At 34.5% G+C, this 23,062-nt stretch overlaps 1 protein-coding gene and 1 long non-coding RNA gene across 3 annotated transcripts in view; both read right to left on the bottom strand.

Annotated features, from left to right (window-relative positions):
* The window catches only part of LOC106008269 (uncharacterized), a 223,593-nt gene that overhangs the window by 31,400 nt on the left and 169,131 nt on the right, over window positions 1-23,062 (bottom strand). The window lies entirely within an intron of this gene.
* Window positions 3,807-15,882, bottom strand: LOC101720305 (olfactory receptor 7E178-like). The gene is made up of 4 exons (XM_087189142.1): window positions 15,640-15,882; window positions 9,105-9,232; window positions 8,878-8,909; window positions 3,807-5,042 (listed from the first exon to the last, which is right to left on the bottom strand). The coding sequence occupies exons 1-4, from the start codon at window positions 15,880-15,882 to the stop codon at window positions 4,045-4,047; spliced, it is 1,401 nt and encodes a 466-aa protein (XP_087045268.1). The 3' UTR covers window positions 3,807-4,044.

The following is a 23,062-nucleotide window of genomic DNA, read 5'->3' as shown; positions in this document are numbered from 1 at the left end:
AGTCTCACTAATCAATATAATTATCTGTGTAGTTTAAACTATTCAGATAACCTTGCCTCAGATCCAAACCAATGAATAATTCTTGACATATATTTTTAAGCTTGTTAAGAACCACTGCTTTTGATAGACCTTGCTATTTGTAAATGGTACATTAGTATTCCATGTTCTTACTGTTAAGAAAACTGACTACCAATTTCAAAATATAAATACTTAGCAATATTTGTTTTATAACTAACATTTAGAATGATATGAATTATTGCCTCTGAAGTTTGAGGTCTTGATTTCTGTGCATGATTCGGCTCACCTGAATACTTATCCTCCAAAGACAATGACTCTCTTTAATTTGTTTCCATGATGATATTGATTTATCCATCCATTAATAACTCATGTTCCTAAATAACTTATCCCAAAATTACCATGAGCTCCCTTAAATAATGAACAACAAAATACCTTTTCCCCCTGAAATTTACCACTTGACATTGATAGTGTGCTTTTAAGTCTTTCTGTGATGTGTATACATCTATTTCTGACATTTTAACTGATATTCATTTCTATATTTTTATAATATTTCATTAATTTTATTGGTACATATAAGGTATAAAATACAGTTACATTCATTGTTCGGATCTTTTATGTTTACATGCTATACCTTAGTGCTTATTTTTTGGCATTTCCCTGCTCTCCCTTCACTCCCTCTACCCTTCCCTATTTACAGAGACTTGTTTCTATTTTTACCTTTCCTCATATTTTTTCTTTGCCTTTCTTTCATTTCCCCTATCCTTCTCAATTCCCTAACTCCTTTAGACCTTTTGTTCCTATTTCACATTATCAATTGTATCATTTGAACCTTATTTACACTTTTAGTTTTTCACAACAGAGAACCTATTCTGTATTTACTCATGTGTGCCCTATTTGTTTCACTTTGATATACATTACTATATAAGAAGAATATTATTTAACTTAGAGTTTATTGTTATGACAGTCCTTTCAAAATGCTTCTGTATCACAGAAGTTCAAGATGTTACATAATATGCGGATGAAGTCTCTTTGTTTGATATCTCACAATTGATGTATATGTAAAATTACTGTAAACCACCTATACATACTTTCCAAATAAAAATCAGGTATTCTAATGTATATTGCCTTTTTCTTAAGCTGCATGATCAAAATATCATTGAGATCCATGTAGTAATAAATCTTCCAAATAAGTAGACAAGACATTTTTATTTCATCGAGACTATTTCCTTTTCACTCAAATAAGAAACAATACCTCGGGATGGAAGTCAGGAAATGAACATTTTTGTCCTGTATATTGCCTTCCTACAATATATAAAATGGGTGGGAATTTCTCAACCTCACTGTGCTCGTACTTCCTAATGGAAACAAAAAGTATAATATTCATCACCAGACAACATATGATAATAAGCAATTTTGGAATCTAATACATATTGCACCATTACATTGCTTTATCAGGAAATAATAATTCTCCTGATGAATAAAATTGTCAAATTTCTCTGGAACCTTGTAATGATATTAAGGTGTAATATTCTCTCAGCCCAAATGATCAGTTTTGGTCTTCTTTGTTCTCCTTTTGCTCCTTTTATGCTTATAAAAATCTCCCCATTTTCTTTGAATGATTTAAAGCTATAATGCTTTTGGTGGTTCTAGGGTTCCCATGTGTCCAAGGCCTAGATAATAAAAGCTATTTTTTTCCTCTCTAATCTATGAGACATTCCTGAAAAGTATAAAATTTTGTGCAGGAAAACACCAAACTTTTGAACTTGCAAAGATGGCTAATATTTGGGAACAAAGGAAGGAATTATGCAATATTTAATAGATTTTATTTTTGATGTCTTCTCTGGAACAAACTCACTGTAATCTCTGGGAAATCAGAAGGAAAACCATTGCTTCTCCAAACACACTGCACAAACTTACATAAGGGCAAAATTAAAATACAACATTACAGAAATAGGAAAGCAGTAAGTTCAGATTATGAGATATTTTAATTGAACAGAGATATTAATCTTCTTAATAACTATCTTACTTATATTAACACCAATATTATGATTTTGTCACATATTAACCTCATAGAGTGAAATTATGGTTTGTTTAATTGATATGCAATTCTGGTGTCTCATCTAGAAACCAACTTAGATGACAATGCTGAGTTCCAGAGATGTAACAAAGTACCCTAAATTAAACAACATGTAAATGGAGCTGATAGCATTGAAAGATAAATTAACAATCTCTAGCTGATTAGATTAGCACTAATCTTTTCCATTGCTTTACAACCATCAGAAAGGTTGCAGTGCAGGTACAGTAGTTTTGACTTCAGGTACAGTTTTCAAATTGTTGCTGTGTCTTATGTATGAAGGAAAGACCTGATTTTACATCTCCTTTTCTAATTAAGTGCGATGGTTTTAATATTGTATGGACAACTGAAAGGATAGAGTGAAGCAGGAAAACATAGATGTCTTTTCTAAGTTATCATGGGCTATCTCTTTCTGTGTTCCATACTTCAGAACTCAGCCATTCTTCCTATGGTTGACACACCAGATTCCATGTGCAGCTTTATCCTCTGAGCTATCAAGATCCTTCTAGAAGAAGAATACATAGGGAGTAAGGGGTTTCTCCTTGAGTGACAGGGAAGTGAAGTGGGTGAATGCGTTGTCAAGAGGACAAATGGCCAGGATTCTCCTACCCAGGTGCCCTGTACATCTAATCAGAAAGCTCAATTCAAACATGCCTTCAGTGTGCCAAGCTATACACCAACATATGTGGCATAAAAATATCATGCTTGTTTCTTTTCCATAAAAAGAAATAATGTGGCATTTATGACCTGAGGAGGACTATGTATATGAATTGAAACCATCTACATAGAACACTTGGCACTCAGATATGTATCAATAATGATTGATGAGGTTATGATTATTGTCATGCACATCCTCATCCTCAACACATCCTTCATACTCCTTTTGAAGTTCTAAGGCAACAGTTTGAATTAATCCTTTTTATATGGTCTTCATGGGATATCTTTGAAAAGACAAACCAGTATGGGAGGAAATCAAAACCTTGGATGAGATTTCTAGGATGCCCACCACAATCAGACATGTAAATTCTACAGTCCTCATGGCTCAAATTTTGCATGGAGGTGTTCTCCAATTTGGCTACCCAGTCTGAATTGTCCTAATAATGAACACTCAATGTGCCTGATAGTCCTCCCTCTGTCTTTCATGTCTTTCACCATTTAGTGCTTTATTCTACTTCTCTGCAGCATGATGACAAGATAGAATATCCAGTACCTTTCATCTACCTATTTCCCATGAAAACCCATGCTCTGTCCTCAGAATAGACTTTCAAGCAATCTCATACAGGAACTTTTGGGCACAGACAAAAACAGGACAAAGAAACACAGGTATGGTACTGGTTTTACTGGAGCCAAAAAACATTTGGATGTATGGATTGAATATTAACTATTAAATGACCTTGAAGACTCAATGCATAGATCTCATAATTAACCAAATTTTTTCATCACTAACTCTAAGGACTTTTGAATACTTATGGGAGAAGAGAAAATAGAATGCCACTAAATTTGGAGGTTCTTCTTATAATCTGAAGGAAGCTTAGTGTATATTCATTTCTTTTGTTTCTTTTCAGGACTTATCTGTTGCTTTTTTGTTTCCATTTCTATTATGGTAAATTTTAAATTAAAAAATGACAAAGTTCACCATTTTCAAGTACAGATCTTAGTGGCATTAATATTAATTAATTATTAATTACTAAAATATCATATATCCACCCCCAAAATCCACATACAGAAATTGTTAATCTTCACAACCTAAAACTTTATACTCATTAAAAATCCCAATACTTCCCATGGTCAAACACTGACTACCACTATTTTACTATGTTAAATATGTAATGAGGATTTAAAATCATCTAATAGAAATTAATGTGATTGTCAAAGCAGAATGTACAGGTATAAATGTTTAATTTTGCTGTCTTTTCACCCTGTATTTATACTGGATACCTCAGTTCCTAAGATTATAATTTTCTACTGAGAAGCCTGCTTAAACTACTTTTAATATCCCTGTTCCTCAGGCTGTAGATGAAGGGATTTAGCATTGGGGTGACCAAGGTATAAACGACTGAGGCACCCAAACAATTTGTGGGAGATTGTGATACAGCTGAATCAAAGTATATACCACTGCTTGTTCCATAAAATAAGCAAACAACTGACAGGTGAGACCCACAGGTGGACAGGGCTTTAAACTTCCCTCCTGGTGATGGGATTTTCAGAATGGAAGAAATAATTTTATAGTAAGATAAAAATATCCCTGAGATGGGAAAAAATCCAAATAATACAGCAGCAATATACCTTAAAATCTTACTGGAGGAGTTGTCAGAACAGTCAAGGTTAAGCAATTGAGCTGGGAAACAAAAGAAATTGGAAATGAACACATCCTTGAAGTAGGTAAATTGTAAGACAATCAAATTGTGGAGCTGAGAGTCCAAGATGCTAAACAAAAAAGAGAGCACAACTAAGAAGCCACAATGGTGAGGATTCATGATGTTTGGATACTGTAGGGGGTGACAGATGGCCACAAACCGGTCATAGGCCATCACAGTCAGAAGCATGTCATCCATACATATAAATATCATAAACAGAGACATCTGTGTCAGGCAGCCCACATAGGATATGACTCTGCTGTCACTCTGGATGTCCACAATCATCTTTGGGACTATGGTGGAGGTGAAACAGATGTCAGCCAAGGACAGGTTGGAGAGGAAGAAGTACATGGGAGTGTGGAGATGGGAGTCAGAGATGACAGCCATGATGATGAGCAGATTCCCGAGCACTGTGACCAGGTACATGGACAGAAATAATCCAAAGAGGATGGACTGCACATATGGATCCTCTGAAAAGCCCAAGAGATGGAATTCAGAAACCTGTGTTAGATTTTCTGTTTCTGCATTGCTTGAACATCTTTGGAAGAAAAAAAGGTGGAAGGAAAAAGGCACATAAAAAAGTACACTATGTACTTTATGTATTTTCAGTTCAGGATTTAAACATAAATTATGTGCAGTTGGAGTTCATACATCTTCAGGAACATTTTTCAATTGTGATAAATACAATTCCCTTGGGATGTTTTGCACTTGATCTTTGCCAAAAGGCCAAGAAGCGATGGACATTTTTTCATTAATGGTTTTGTGTTATTCCCATCCATCCATACTCACCTACTCAACGTTATAATCAAAAATATTATCAACTAAGGAGTCCATGGTCACAACAAAACATAATCTCTTCTTTTTATTAACAATAAAGAAAAAATAATAGCCTGTCTCCCTTCATAAAAATATTTGCAGTTAAGTATTCAAACTTATGTTCATCTAAAACTAAGTACAATATTCCCATACTTAAGAGTATTTATTGTAAGTCCTCAGAAATTAGGACTGCATCATATGAACACTAAACTAATGTGATGGTTCACTGGTAAATATAGTGCAGTGCCTCTTATCACCGCAAAATTTTTCACCATTCTTTGATTCCTGCTTCCTCTCTTTAATGCAAGTCAGGGTTCACTCAAATTAAGTATTTCTTTTAAGACATATTTCATCTATAATTTGTGTCATTGAACTTTGAAAATTTTATAAATTTTGTTCCTTTAATGCACATAATCATATTGCTAACCACAAATGTGGCATTAGTGTACTCTGCACAAGTCAATGATGAAAAAGTAATGAAACATAGCTAGGCATGGGGGCACATGTCTTTAATCCCACCAGACATGGAGGCTGTGGCAGGAGGACTGAAAATTTGAACCCAATCTGGGAAACAGTGATTTTGCAAAACCCAGTCTCAAAATTAAAATAAAACAGAGCTGGGCATGTAATCTTCAAGTCAATCCTCAGCATTTTCCTCCAAAATTAATGAAATGTTAAGAAACAGTTTTTAAATTGTCTTTTCCTCCACAGGTTTTAATTTTGTCAAGCCCATATATTGGGAATGTTTGTGCTGTGAAGACAGGTATGTGGTTGTTTTTCCTTGAAAGTACATTCTTAAGTAACCTGGTAATGTTCTTTCATTGGTTTTCTGATCACAAATTATCTCCCAAAAGTGAAGTGTTTTAGCATGATGGTCAGCTCCAATGCCCAGGTTTGAGATCTGACTTTCCTTCTACCACTGATGAATACACTTTTAAGTAAATCTTTCCTGAAACATGGATTATAAGGCTCTTACTTCAACTACCTGAAGGAAATTGAGTTCATTATATTGTCAGCTCACACAATGATATAATTTGGAAGCAATGAAAAAAAGAAAGTACAGGAAATAACAAACACACTTGGCACTTTCAACTATTATAGTATGCCAACAATAATTGTTTGCTTATGCAGCTGTTTTAAAGAAACTTTTGAAAATGCCCAGTGCTGGGAGTATAGCAGGATGGTAGAGCACTTGTCTGCCATGTACAAGACCACAGGTTTGATCCACATCACCACAAAGGAAAAAAAAAGAAACAAGAAAAATAGTTATATGCATAGACTAGTGCTTTTCAGTTTCATATATCAATATACCAAATTGGAGACTTTTAACATATCTAGATACTCTGATTAAATTAAACCATACTAATCAACATATCTGTCAAGATTGATGCATCACATCTTTTGATATTTCCTAACCCTTAAGAAATAGTTCATTAATATGACCTATTATTATTCTATTAATCAATAAAACTACTAAGTTAGAAATATAAACCAATGTTATTTGCGACATAATTCTTACTTTAATCAGAAACTACTACCTGCATAATTCAAGTAACTGGCATTTCTGCACTATTCTGTTCTCCTGCACACTTATTCTCCAAAGACAAATGCTGTCATGATTCTCATTTTCTTTTCAAGTTTTCCATGCCACTTTAAATTCATGGATCCATAAAGAGTTTTCTTAATTGTTTAAAAATAAGGAATAGCAAAACTATCTAAATGGAATGCAATGCATCACCAATAGCCCATGAAATACACTTAGCTACATCAGCATGTGGATTGTAATTCTCTCTGTGAAGTACATCATCTCCTTTCAATGATTTAGATGATGTACAGCATTACCAGAGAGAGGGACATCAGCTCCTTTTGCAACAATCCTTTAAAGCTCTTGTGCCTTCTCCATGCCACATAAGTGAATTTCCATGTGTTATTTCCAACAATTCATAGAGATCCAATTTTACTACTAATCATTTATATTTGTTATCCCATTAAAAATTCAGTCATTGTTAAATACCTCTCATTCTTAGTATGTACCATCAAAAATATATATGAAGTCTCTCTAATAATAATCTGTCACTATAACTCATCAGAAAATTGCCTCTTAGCCATGCGTAGTCATGTACATCTGTAATCTCAGTTCTTAAAATGCAGAGGTAGGAGCATCTCAAATTCAATGCCATCTCCTACCATGCAATGAAACCCTCTCTCAAACCTCCAAAAAAAAGGAAGAAAAAGAAAAGAAATTTCCACTTGTATAGAAGGTAATTTTTCTACTTGTCTCAAGTAGAACCAGTAGAAAAGAAAATGTCCTGGGATAGAAGCAAAAAAAAAAAAAAAAGAATTAGAGCTTTTGTCACATATGATTTTCTTCCTACAATATGCTGAAGGAGCATAAATAACTCTACTTCTTTGACCTCTGTGCTTATTGAATGTTGGGAGAACAAAGGCCTTCCTAATCATATGTTTAGCAAGAAATCTAGGTTTAGGAACTGATAAATATTTGGTCATTGTGGGATATTTTAAATAATTCAATCATCAAAGAAATGGTGCATAAAATTATTAGTACATACAATTGCCAAATAGCTCTCTGGAGTCTTCAAATGATGTGAAAGACCAAAATGTGTCTAATATGTCTCAGCTCCAGCAGCAAGGCTTGCCAGCCTTCTTCTCTTTGTGTCTCTTTTGCTTTCTCTATATTCATGAATGTCTCTGCCATGGTCTTTGAATAATTGAAAATGCAAATAGATGGAATTATAGGTTTCATATGTCCATGATATATGCATAAACAAGTGCTATTTTATCTTGCATTTATTGCTATGAGATTTCACTGAAAAGCATGAATATTCAGAGAAAACCACCAAGTGTGTTGAAAACACATTGGTTATGGCCAGTATTTGTGAATAAAGGGTGGGTATATTCATGGTTTAATATGCATTGTTATTTTTTATTTCTTTTCTCTGCCAAGCATGGACTCTCAGAATGAAATATAGGAGATGGTCATTTCTTTCTAAACATATAACATATAGTAAATATAAGGTATAAAATAATAAATATAGAGAAAAATTTAACTGCTATGCTCCAGAAATAGGAAAACAATGATTTCAATTCACAAGATCTTTAGTTGAATGATGTGAAAATAATCAATGTGAATAGCTAACTTACATTTCCTCTGATTTTATACCCATCATATGGTAATCTCATGGAAACATTGATTATCTGTTTCATTCATAATCAATGAGGTTGTATGAACTAGAATTCTACTCAGATGTAATAATGTGGTTAGAAATCCTAGTAACCTTCCCTATGTTCAAGAAATAACACCTGGACTCTGAAGAAATTAAATTTTCAGACTGTGGGTTAAGTACTCTAAACGATCAGAGAGACAGTGATTTTAACTGCAGATACACTTTAAAACTTTTTTCAAATTTCCAGAGCATGAAAGAAAGCAAGGTATGGCTAAGTATCATTTTGAGATTGAATGAGTTGATAGAAAAATTCAAAAAGATATGGACAGCCACAAGGATGTTCTGGAGTGGAGAACATAGTGATCTGTGCTGAATTTTTAGTGCCTGCTATTTTCATGACCATTGACTATGACCATAGCCATTTTACCTGTAGCTGATACAGCTGCCACACACTGAGATCTGTAAGGACAACCCAAGGAGATGTTCACAGTGATAAAGGGATTTCTTCTGGTAATGACAGGCCTTATTGATAGAATTTTGTACAACTCTATGCTCCCAGCCAGCTGCCCAAACTGCATGATGGTCCTGATGATGGGAAAGCAATGATCCTGATATATACTCCCTCCTCCATCCATCATTTCCCTCAGGACTTACTGGTTTCCACTGCTACACTGTTGAGCGATAACAAAAGTATTCAAATCAAATGTCTTGGTGCCCAGTGAAGACACAGGCTCTGTCCTCATAGTAGGCATGAATGCAGGCTCAAATAGGACTCTCCTGATCTAGAATATTATGGAGTAAGACAAAAAGTTGTGGTTCCCACTGGACTGAAGGTTTGGAGGCACAGAACATTGACAGTTCTGTGTCCTTAGTGTTCAAAGCACAAAGATCATCATTGAGGGAAAATTTCCAATGTCCAAAGTTAAAGGGAGAAAGGTTTATTTAGCTCACAGTTAGAAGAAGTTTTGGTCCACAATCGGTTGGCTCACCCAACCTATGACTGCATGTGGCTTTAGGGGGAAATCTAAACACAAGCCATAATGATACATAACTTCTAGCTTTGTTTTTGGTGGACTTCAATTTTTAATGAATACCCTCATAAACATGAAGAATGAATGATCACATATACAGTGTTAGTGTACTAGAAATCTATCAATAATTAAACAGTAATATTGTAAGAAAAACTTTTGAATTATTTGATTTTATATCATTATTGTGTTGACCTCATACAATCATAGGAAAATGTTCCTGTTTGAAATGAGTTTTCTGGCCTTTTTTGGTTTTGGGAGAGTTCGGTATTTTTACATTGTATTCTATAGTGCCTTTGTACTACCACTTTGTTTTATTTTCTTAATCATCAATACTCTTATTTACAAATGGGATTAAAGAATGCCAGATTTCAGATCCTGCCTTCCTAACCCAATTAGAAGAATTTCATGTGAATCCTGCATGCGATAGCAAGTTCTACTGAATAATGGCACAAAGGAGGCTCCTGCCTACAGGAGCTACACAAAGGGTGAGAGAAGAGCAGAATTATTAATGTGACTCATTAGACCCTACCCCTGAACCAAAGCATATATAGTCTTTTCTAAGATGAGACTCTGCATCTTGTTATCTTCCCATCAGTCTCTTTCAACTGCCATGTTTGTCCACACAATGAAGAATCATTGTTCCTGACCATCCCTCCCACTTCCACAATCTGTCTTAGCACTTACTGGCCTGGGCTGGATCTCTGCTGGGTCATTACCAAGAAGAGTGGACCTGCTGCTCCTCTCCTGTCTGTTAAGTGGTAAAACTCAAGCTCTGTCCTCAGGATTTGAAAGAAATTTGTTGCAGGGGCCCATGAGGGCAGAAGACATTGGTATGAAGCAGCTGCACTGGAACTGACAAAATAAAGGTCTGGAGGTGCTGGCCAATTATCTCAGTTGTATGACCACAGAGGATCAATGCTCACAGCTCCTAATTAGCACAGATCTATGCTACCTCAATCTCCAAGGACGTGTGGATATTGACAGAATCTATGTGTACATGGAAACTTTTCAGGAGGAAATTCACCTAAATCTTACCTCTGACTTATTAATTATAGGATAATGGCATAAAACTCAGAGCACAGCTGGGCGTGGTAGTACATGAATTTACTCACATCTCTTGGGAGACTGCAGCAGGAAATTCTTGAGACTGGCCTTGGCTACATAGAGAGATAATGTCTGATAAATGAAAGAGGTAGGAGAAGGAGAGATCGAAACAACTCAAATAGATTTGCCTTCAATTTAATATCAATGTGGGATTTGATATTTGTCAATCCATTGTATTAATTAGGAACTGTAGTGATAATTAGAAATCCCTCATACTATTTTCATTTCTCAGTATTTCTAAGACCTTATTTTAATTTTCTCCCCTTTGTCACAGGCATCATACATGTTGGAAATTTATGTAGATATTTTTACTACCTTGAATAAGTATTCAGTTCTTTTTTCTCCAATAGAATTACATTGAAATATTATAAAATGATTCATTCTAACATATATATTTGATATTTGTTACATATTTATTTATACAGTGTACTTACATGCCCCAGGATCAACAAAAAAAAGACATATTTTTAAATAATTTTAATTATTTTCTTTATTTTAGTTGATACATAAACTTGTACATATTTATGGGGTATAATACAATGTTTTGATAGAAATATACATTATGTAATGTCTAAATCAGGGTAAACAAACCGCTCATCAAATATGTATCAATTCTTTATGGTAAAACACTTGAAATGTTTTCTTCTAGCTTTCTAAAATATCCATACTTAGTATATTCTCATTATCTATAGCCACTACATTATGCAATAGAATTCATCTGTACTCCGTGTTTATCACAGTACTATTCACAAGGATCAAGAATTGTGGACAATTTAAGCACCTATCTTGCTCCTATCAAACTGTACCATGGTAACTTATAATCAATCTTTCTCCATCCCTCCCTCCCTGCTATTTTCTATAATCTCTGTGAACTACACTGCTATTCTCTCCTTCCATGAGATCAAAATTTTACCTTCTATATATGAATGATGTCACATGGTTTTGTTTTCTGGGTCTGACTTATTTTACTTAACATAATGACTTCCAGATCCATCCTTGTTATCCCATATGACAGAATGATGTCCTTCTTATGAATAAATGGTATTCCATTGTGTGTAATCCCCTCATTTTTATCCATTCACATATAGATTGGCACTTACATTGTTTCCAATTCTTGATGGTTGTAAATAGTTCTACAATAAACATGGGAGTGTAGCTGTCTCTCCAACCAAATGCTGTCATTTCCTCTGTAGCTCTATTTTTATTTTTTATGAAAAATATCCAAACTTTTCCACAGTAGGGAGCCTGATTTTTCATCCTAGTTCTGGAAAAGACCACCCATCACTTCTTCAATATTCTCATGGTGGAGAAGAATCATTAGATACATTGCACTCAATGTGTGGGGGTTAAACAAGGGCATGGGAACCAGGAGGCTCCATGAGAACCATGCTGCACTGGGAGAGGCTTAGCTGCTGCCCCTCTCATCTTCTACCAGAACCCTGAGCTTAAAGCATTTTAAAATCATACCTATCTACTTGCCAGCCTAGTCCTCAATTCAGCACACCACCACCATCTCAACAAATATTTCCTTGAGACAAATCAAGAAGTGGACAGAATTTCCTGAGCACTGGGTATGCCTACAGGCATCTCCCAGCTTCCTTGGAATTGCTCCTTGTGGCAAAGTACTATGAGATGCCCTGTTGTCTGCTACACCAGAACAGCCCCTCCATCGAAGTCAGTCAACCCCCAACTATTCCAAACCCAAATGTTCTCTCTGATTCTGTTTTTTCTCCAAAGAAGGAAAGTACCTAGCTCCAGAATATATTTTCTTCAGATTTATTTGTAACTTCACCTTTTGAATACTTTAATAAAACATTCCTGAGAGGCTGAGGCCAGCAGATCACAAGTTGAACCTAGCCTGCACAACTTAGCAAGATCTTGATTCAAAATAAATATTTTAAAAAGCTGGAGATGTAGGTCATTGTGAAAACTGTGCTTTCAGTCTCACATGCTGCTAATAATAATTATAATAACAATAATAATATTAATGGCTTCTGTTTATTGGTTTCTCTTGCACATATAGAGTGGTTTGTATGTGAATAACAATCTCTTGAATATTGCATTAATTATCACATGTATAGATCTGTGTTGAAGTAAACACAATTTGGAGGTTTTCTTTATTTAATTCAAAGAGAAGTTTATTACATTCTTAATCAAAGTGGATATGAAAAAAGTCTGCAGTTTAGCTGTATGCAGAAAAGTGATGGAGGAGACTGAGAGGAGAGCAAATGGCAGTATTTGTAGAGATAAATATGAAAGGTAGTGGGTGTGTGTTGAGACATTTATAATGCTTGATCATACAAAGTGAATTATTAAATTAATTCATTCCATATTAGTTACAGGACATAGATACCATGGTTAGAGCCAAGAATTTAATTTGAAAAATGAAATAGGTAGATGTTTTTATATTCCTAAATCTCAACAAAGAGCACAAGTCATGCAAAGAAACAGGGAAATATGGTCAAGGAATAAATTAAATCTTCAACAACTGACTGTCAAATCTTTCTTAAACAAGTGGAGAACAATGGTCTACATGAAAACAAACTCAAAACAATTGCCTGGCCCTGATACAGTGGCACACAAGTGAATTCAGGCAGTCTGGGGGCTGGAAGCAGACAAATCACAAGTTCATACCCAGCCTGGGCAACTTAGTGATTTAGCAAGATGCAGCTCAGTGCAAAAGCCCTGGGTTTAATTCTGAGTACAATAAAATGTCAATAAAAATAACCATGTGAAAGATGGTCAACAAGCTAGAGAGCACAGACAGGAAACAAAAGGCATGAAAATGACGCATGAACAAAACAAGAATATTAACTGAAATATAAATTATTAAAAAAAGAAATATTGAAGTTTAAACATCTGTAATTGAAATATTTGATAGGTTGTTAATAGCAAATTCTATTAAGTAGAAGGAAGAATCAGTGAAATTAAGGACAGGGTAATTAAAATTATTGAATCAATTAATGGAAAAGGAAATGAAACCAATTAATGGAAAAGTGAAGATATCTTAACAAAATTGTGGGATGTCATTGAGCTGAAATATTTCATAATGGAAGTTCCAGAAAGAGGAGGAGGAGGGGGAGGAGAAGAGAGAGAGAGAAAGAGAGAGAGAGAAACAGAGAACCAATTAAAAATAATGAAACTTGAAAATTCTCAAATTTAAAGAAGTGAACATACATATTCAAAAATCTGAATAAACTTCAAATATGATAAATTCAATGACAACTGCATTTACCCATATTATAGCAAAAACATCAAAGGCCCCAGAAAGTGGCCTGAAAGCAACAAAGGAAAAGCAACACATCATACAAAAGGAAGGTATATAAAAGTGTATCAATTTTTTTTTAGTGAAATCAAAGTTTCCTTAAAAATGTTCATGTTAAGGATCACAAGTTCAAGGACAGCCTAGGCAACTTAGTGAGTCTCTTCCTCAAAATAAAATATTTAAAAGGCTAGGAATATACCTGCCAAAGTATGTAAATTTTATTTATTTTAAAGATGATTTTCTTTACTAGTACACATCTTTAGTGCAAAATGTTCACATTCTTTGTGTAGAGTTGATACATATACATAATACATCTTACTTCCTGTTTTTGTCCCCTTTCCCTTCCTCAAGTCCCCTCCATCCATCCCTTGATCATCTCCTTTTTTTTTTAACATGTTTGCACTATATGATGTTTAAATTACTTTGTGTAGTTGGTACATGTACATAACACATCTTAGTTCCTTTTCTTTATCAACATTCCCTCCCTCCCCCCTCCTTCCACCTCTTGATCCCCTTCCACTTTGAGAAAGATCTATTTCCCTACTCGGTATTAGCTATCTTTTATTTCACTCTGTATTTAAACTTTGGATTTTTCATATAAGTGAAACCATGTGATATTTAAACTCATGTGTCTGATTTATGTCACTTGACATATGGTCTCAAAGTGGATCCATTTTCACACCAATGATTCAAACTTATTTTAATAGCAGAGTAGTACTCCCCTGTGCATAGATACCACATTTTCTTCATCCATTCATTTGTTGATGGATATACAGATAGGCCAAAATTTAGCTATTATGAATTGTGCTGCTACAAAGATGGGTATGCATGTATCACTGTAATATGATGTCTAGAACTCTTTCAGGAAGATACTGACTTTAAGTGCATTCTTAAGAGTTGCTTATCTTTCTGGTGTGCTTGGATCATTAACAAAAAGCTCCAGAAGGCCCCATAGGTATAACCGGATTCAGGAATGTACAAATGAAATGACTACAGAATGCTCCAACTTTCTCATTAGAGACAGGTAAAAAATACCCCATTATTTAGATATGAAACACAGAGGTGAATGAAAGTCATAAGAGCTGCAAAATGCCATGATGAATGATGTGGAATTTTCCAGTTTTTCCAACATGCACTGCAAATGAGATCAAACTGTCTTTCTGAGGAGCCTCCATGTGGTTCTCTTGATGTCTGTTTCTTAGGCTGTAGATGAAAGGGTTAAGCATGAGGGTAACTACAGGATACACTACCGAGGGCACTGCACATTTCCTCGGAGAAGTTGAGACATGTGAACATAGATACACCCCAAGCCCTGTCCCATAAAATAAACAATCCACTGAGAGTGAGACCCACAAGTGGAGAAGGCTTTATACCTCTTATTTGATGATGGAACTCTTAGAACGGAGGAAACAATTTTATAGTAAAAGAAAGTGATCCCTGAGATAGAAAAGTAAAACAGTGATCTCACCCACAAAGTACATGACTATATTACTGGAGAAGGTGTCAGAACAGGCAAGGTTGAGGAGTTCTGAAGGGTAACAAAAAAATTGGAAATTCCCACATTCTTAAAATAGGTAAATCATAACACAATTGAGTTATGCATCTGGGAGACCAAAAGGCTGATGAGAACTGACATCAAAAGCAACAAGCCACAGAAGTGAGGGTTCATAATGACCTGGTAGTGCAAGGGGTGACAGAAGGCCACAAAGTGTTCATAGCCCATCACACTTAAAAGCAGATTATCCAAATATCTAAACAACATTAAAAATGACATCTGTGTCAGGGATACCGCATAGGAGATGACTCTGTTATGAGTTTGGATGTCCACGATCATCTTTGGGACAGTAGAAGAGGTGAAACTGATATCAGCTAAGGACAGCTTGGAGAGGAAAAAGCATATGAGGGTGTGGATGTTGGAGTCAAAGCTGATAGCTAGGATGATGAGCAGGTTCTCAAGCACTGTGAGCAAGTACATGGAGAGGAACTGGCCAATGAGAATAGACTGTTGTTCTAGATCCTCTGAGAGACCCATGAGATGAAATTCTGAGACCTGTGTTAGATTTTGTGCCTTTATATTGCTTGAACACTTTTTCAAAAAGAAAAGTTTGTTTAAAAAAAGGAAATTAGTTAAGCAGTTAACAGTTTACCCAAAGCATCACTTGGGCAGTGTATCTGTTTACTTACTGAGTATCCTGAGTGATGCTATGACAGGTGTCATTTCAACCAGTTGATAATTGTTTGCATGTGAAATACTTCTGTGCATGTTTATTACTTTTATATCAAGTATGATTGCATACTTGTTTATGTAGAATGTTGTATTTGTCTTTGATGTTTGTTTCTAGTGAAATCTAATAAGTTCTGATTATTTTATTTCATTAATTAATGTTTATTTTCTTTATGAAAAATAACCTATAATTTTGTGCTACAATCTATAAAATCTCTTACATTAGATATAAGTTTTATACTTCCCCACAATTCAGTGGTATTCTTTTACAATGCAAAATGGACACATTTGGTAAACTGAGACTGAATAGGAAGGAAGTGCCAAAGATCAGGAACAGAAAAAATTTAAAAAGGAAGAAATGTAATGGATCAGAGAGGAAAAGTCTGTGTTATGAAATTGGAAGACAAAAAAAGACTTCTCTTTTTATCAACTATTCATAATATAGAAATTATAGATTTGAAAGAAGAAATAAAACTTTAAAAATTCCAATAGTGCACAATGATTATAATAATTTTATTAGTGGTTTTGACTGAGTTAACCAACATGTAACAAGCTGTCCTCTAATCAGAAAGTGAGGAAAATATTAATAAAGTATTTGTGCACCTCTGGACCAAACAATATGGAACTTGTTTGTTATTTATTGAAAACAATGATGATCACAAATTATTTACAGTTTAGGTCAGGTCTAATAAACCAAACAATTGAAAAATATGGAATAGCAGAATGGCAACCACAACATTTGATGTCTTCACCATTATATTTAGTGGGTAGATGTTTTATTGAAATGATGTCACTCACAGAAAACAAAGGAAAGACCAATACAACAGTGTAAAGTTTGTTGTTCAAAGAAAGATATTAATGTAAAAAGAATTCAGAAAGTGACTAGATCCTACTGTCCAGATTGCAAAGTTGGATTGTGTATTGAATGTTTTAAGATATAATTTACAGAGAAAAATTATTGAATACATTTGATAAAATTGTCATTTTAATATTTTCTGTTATATTATCTTATAAAATTAAGGAAACAAGCAATTTTTGATCATCCAATATTTATATAATTAGACCAGTAAGTGGACCAGTGCCCAGCATTGTGTCTATCTTTGGATGAAAGAATCTCATTGGTAACAGTTCTGACTTTTGAGGCTCATGCACTCAACCTTTCTCACATGTGAGAAACTCAATCTTATCAGAATTGTTTAATCATTGATTTTTGAGCTGGTAACCTAATTCGATACATCTACTCTAGAAACAATCAACTAAAGTATATTCAAAGAGGTAAAACATTAAGCATGTATTTGTGATAACAGTAAATTATTTTTTAGAGGCTAGATATTGGAAAGTGGGAAGAACCTATTCAAATGAGAAAGGAAACAAGGGAAGTGGGAGGGATGGGAGGGAAAGAGATTTTTAAAAAGCAAGAATGGAAAGAAAACAATGAAAACAGAGATTTTGAAAATGAGGAAGGGAAGAAGGGTTGAATGGGAGAGGTGAGTGGGAAGAAACAATCCAGATGTGTTAGGTACAGGTACAAATTTCCCATGATGAATGTCATCACTATATATGGCAAATGTGTGCTACTAAAAAATAAAGTATAGAATATTCATTTTCTCATATTAATTCCATTCCCTTCTTTGCTTTCCCCTACCCCTCCCATTTCCCCTTCCCCTTTGCCCCTTTCCTTCCTCTTTCACCTCATCTATTATACCTTTTAGTCCTTATTTACACTTTCAGTTTCTCACACTAGAGAAACTATTCAGTATTTACATGTGTGTCCTATTTATTTCACTTAGGAGACTTGCCTCAATGTGAATCCATTTAGCTATAAATGTCTCTAATTTCTCACTCTTTTTTGGCTCAGTAGCACTACATTTGATAAAAAAACCTCATATTTTCTTTACCCAGTCTCCTGCACTTGTGGCTTTTGAGTTGATGGTAATAGTCATGATTTCTGGAGTAAGACAAAATCTGTGTTGTTTTGATTAGCATTTCTCCAATGATCAAAGGTGCTAAACATCTTTCATGTACTTATTGTCAATGTATATGTCTCATTCTGAGATGGGTCTGTTCATTCCAAATGCCTATTACTGGATTGAGTCTTTTATTTTAAATGTACTAGAGTGTTCATGGTTTTATATATTCCTGAAAATCTTCTGTTCAAGAAACTGCTGGCAAAATATTTTCCCATTCTGTAAGTTGTCTCTTCACTATGTTGAGTGTTTACTTTGCTGTGCAGAAGTATTTTAATTTGATATAATTTAATTTGTTGATGGTTGGTACTACTTCTTGTGAAAATAGCTCTCTGTTTAGAAAGTCGTTCCCTATGGCTATGGCTTCAAGTTTTACCTACTTTATCTTCCAAGAGATTCAGTATTTCTGTTTTAATATCCAAGTCTGATATGTTTTGTTCTAATTTTACTACAGGGTGAGGAATGTGAGTCTATGTTAAATCTTGTGCACATAGGTAATCACTTTTCCCAGCACCATTTGAGAAAGAGTCTGTCTTTTCTACACTATATGGTTTTGGTCCTTTTGTCAAAGATTAGATGACTGGAATGTGTCTGGAATTGTTTCTGAATCCTCTATTCTATTCTATTGGCCCTCATGTTTGTTTTTGTGTCACTTCTATGCTGTGCTTTTTTGTTATGCTTGGTAATGTAACTCGAAATCTAGGTTTGTGACATCTCCTGCTTTGCTGTTCTTTCCCAGGATTGCTTTGCTATTCTAGGTTCCTTCTGGTTCCATGTAATTTTTATGGGTTTTAAGTTCTGTGTATAATGTAATTAGTTTTTTTCTTGGAATTGCTTTAAATCTATAGATCAGTTTTGGAAGTATGGCCATTTTCACAATATTTGTTCTGCTTACATAGGAAGAAGGGATGTCTTCTTTTTTTAATGTTCTTTTTAATTTTCTTTTTCATAGATTTATTGGTTTCATTATACTGGTCTTCCACTTTGGTTAGGATAATTTCTAAGTACTCTAATGCCTCAGTTCATGAATATTTCTACTTGCAAACAATTCATTTCACAAACAAAAGTTTTTGACAGAATTTTGTTTCCATTTGTAAACCTGCATCAGGTGACAAACATGAACATGGCCATCTTCCCCACACAAATGCAAGTGCAGCCATCTTCTCCAAAATCATAAAACAAATTATTTTCACAAACTGAAGGACCATTACATTTTTTGAAGCTATTTTGAAAGGGATTGTTTACTCAATTTATTTCTTCATGTGTTCATTGTTGGTACAATTACTTTTTGTGTGTTAATTTTATATTGTGCTATTTTCTGGAAGCTATTTATTATTTGTAGAGATCTTTTGCTGATATTAGGGTCTTTTATCTAAAGGATTATGTGTTTAGTGAATAAGGATACTATGAGTTCTTTCCTTACCATACATATTCCTATTTTTTCTTGCTCATGACATATTGCTCTTGCTAAAGTTTCAAATACTATATTGAACAGGAGTGGTAATAGTCAAGTTCTTGTTTTCTTCCTGATTTTAGAGAAAAATCTTTCATTGTTTCCTTTGTAGTATAATGTTAGCAGTTCGTTTGCCATAAATAACTTTTATAACTTTGATAACATACATCCACACCTATTTTCATCAGGGTTTTTAAATTATGAATGGATGCTGGATTGCATCAGGGCCTTTTCTGGATCTATTGAGATGATCACATAATTTTTGTCTTCCCTCCTTTTTAGTGGTGTGTAACATATATTGTTTTATATATGCTGAACCATTCTTTCATTCCTGAGATAAAATCAAATTGGTTGTGATGTATGATATTTTTAATTAGTTGCAAAAAACAGAAATTCTATTTGATCCAGCTATATCTCTCCTGGGTAAATTCATGAAAAAAATAAACATAGTAAAGCATAGTGCTATACATACTTTTATGTTAAGCTGAGTAAGAAGAAGGGATAATATATGATATAGAGACACAACACAATGTTATTCAACCATAAAGACAAATGAAATCATGATATTTGCAGGAACATAGAATTAGATACCATCATGCTAACTGAAATATACCAGACTCAGAAAGTTAAAAAGCACCCACATTCTTCTTTATAAAAGCAATCAAAAGTAAATAATGTATTGAGAAAAGTAAACTAGAGATAGATGTGGGAAGATATGGAAGGGGATCAGAGGAACAGGAAGTAAGGGGAAAGTGGTAGGATAGAAAAAAATAAAAATATGTTACACTTATGTGGGAGTTTAACATAATGAATCTCATTATGCTGTAATAAAAATATGCATCACTAAAAAGGACTTAAAAAATGACAAGCTGCCTGGTGTTGAATGAAAATACAGTTAAAAATAGTCATGGCAGAAACCTATATCACCTGGTGGTACAAAAAGTTTATTTCACTCTAACTAATTTGAACATTATACTTTAGGAATCACCATCAGAATATTTTCTTTTCCTATACAAAATATCATACTAACATCCATACAAATCATAGTCCCTGGTGATGATGCCCTGTTATCATTATGGTTAACATTCATAGATAATTCCACTGAAAGTGAACCTTGAAGAGCAGTGACATAGCCCCTGGACAAAACTTCGATAAAAGATGTCTCAGAAGTATTTTTCCAGGAAATTATGTAAATATTAAAGAGGGATTCCTATTTTAAATATGAAGAAAATTCCCCTCCCACCACCCCTACCCCTTTGGACCTTTTCCTATTTCAAAGTATCAATTATTAGTTATTAATCATTTTACTCCTTATTTACACTCTCAGTTTCTCACACTACAGAAACGATGGGAAGGGAAGGGGACAGGAAAGAATGGAGAGGAAAAATTATGAGAAAAGAAAAAAAATGGAAACAAAATATGTAAATAGAGAAGGGTTTATGGGTGAAGGGTGCACAGATAATGGGGAAAAATGAGAACCAAGATACTTCATGTACAGGTACAAGCACCCAAAGATAAATGTAAATGTATTGTATACCTAAAATGTACCAATAAAAGAATTTAAGAAAAAAATGAAGAAAATTTATCATATCATGTGGAAGCCAATATCTTGTCTCACAAATGATGTAAGCTGCTAGTTCATGTTCATTTTGTCATGATAATTATGATAAAAAGCTTCTAAAAAATTCACACAACTCAGTTAAAACAATCAGAATAAACACTTATTTCAATATGAAAACACAGAGTGAAATAAAAGCCATGGGGAAAAAAAAGAAATAAAAGCCATGGAGCTACAAGAATAGTGTGACCAAGGAGGACAAATTTGCAAGTCTGGATGAAGGAATTTTACAAAACAAGCTGCAAAAACAATGGGAGAGATGGAGAGACTGCAGTGTTCTGCTCTGCACCTCCACAATGTGCTCTTAATGTCCCTGTTCCTCAGACTGCAGATGAAGGGATTCAGAATTAGGGTGATCACAGGGTATTGTACTGGGGCCAGAGTGTTGTTTCTAGGAGAATGAGATAGATCTGAGTTAAGGTAGACTCCAATGGCTGTTCCATAAAATAAACAAACCACTGGGATGTGAGACTCAAAGGTGGAGAAGGCTTTATATTCTCCCCCACACCCCACCATGATGATGAGACTCTCAGAATGGAGGAAACAATTTTATAATACAAGAAAAATATCCCCAGGAGAGGAAAAAAGGAGAGATGGTACCTAAATTATACTTGACTATATATTTGCAAATGATATTAGGACAGGTAAAATTAAGTATTTGAGAAGGTTAATAGAAGAAATTGTCAATTTCCACATCCTTGAAGTAGGCAAAGTGTAAAGCAATAAAATTGTGCAACTGAGATACAAAGGGCTGAATAAAGAAAGACACCAAAACTAATAAGGCACATAGATGTGGTTCACATCAACATGGTATTGCAGGGGATGAATAATTTCCACAAGCAGATCATAGGCTATCACCATCAGGAGCATGTCATCTATGCATTCGGGAATGACAAAAAAAGGCATCTGTGTGAGGCAGCCCTCATAAGAGATGACTCTGCTCTGAGTTTGAACTTCCAAAGTCAACCTTGGGACAGTGGTGGAGATGAAACATACATCAGCCAGGGATAAGTTGGAGAGGAAAAAGTATATGGGGGTGTGGGGTCGGAGTCAGAGATGATTATCATAATGCTGAGCAGTTTCCTGAGCACTGTGTCCAGGCACATGGTCAGGAACAGTCCAAAGAGGATGGCCTGCAGGTCTCGATACTCTGTGCATCCCATGAGATGAAATTCTAAGATGCATGTTACCATTTTTTTGTTTGTTCATTGCCTTGGCAGCTTAAAAAAAGAAGCTTGGAAAATGAAAGAAACAACCACCAATTCTTATGCAGTTAGTGGTCCAATGTGGTTTGACTTTAAATGTTTAATACTGTGGAAGAGTTAGGATTCATAGGAACACTAAATTAAAGTTAGTTCTTAGTAATCAGTATGCATTATTATATCTATCTCCCAGTTTTTCAACTTTATTGTGTTTCATGAGTAGCTTTGTTTACTGATCATGTCCTTACTTAAATTTTGTTTGTACTTTCAAATTTATTAATTGCATAATTTCTATCCTTACCTTTGGTAGACTTCAAATTTTGTTAAATCCAGTTAAATGATATGCACATAACTAATGTCATCATTGACCACAAATGTGACATTCATGTGAATTACACCTGTCAGTAATTAATGATCAAATCCTTAGAAACACATTTGAAATATTTTTATTTTTTGCCTCCTTATTTGTATCAAACCTATGCAACCTTAGTAGAATAGTACAGTAAATAATGTGAAATAGGAAGAAAAGGTGCAAAGGAGAAGGGGAAGTAGGAGGGGTAGGGGAAAAGAAAGAAGAGAATAGAATTAATATGACATAAAGAAAAAATTAAGCAAAGTCTTTTTAGATAGAGAGGGGTGGAGGGGTTGAAGGGATGGTGAGGGAATGGGGAAGAAACAAGAACCAAGATGGATTATGTAAAGGTACAAATTTCCAATGATGAATGTCATTATATTGTATACCTTAAAT

Source organism: Heterocephalus glaber, unplaced genomic scaffold (assembly GCF_053883595.1).
Source record: "Heterocephalus glaber isolate CG9 unplaced genomic scaffold, H.glaber_assembly_v1.0 deba00001533, whole genome shotgun sequence".
NCBI lineage: Eukaryota > Metazoa > Chordata > Mammalia > Rodentia > Bathyergidae > Heterocephalus > Heterocephalus glaber.
This window is presented reverse-complemented; position numbering and strand designations above follow the sequence as displayed.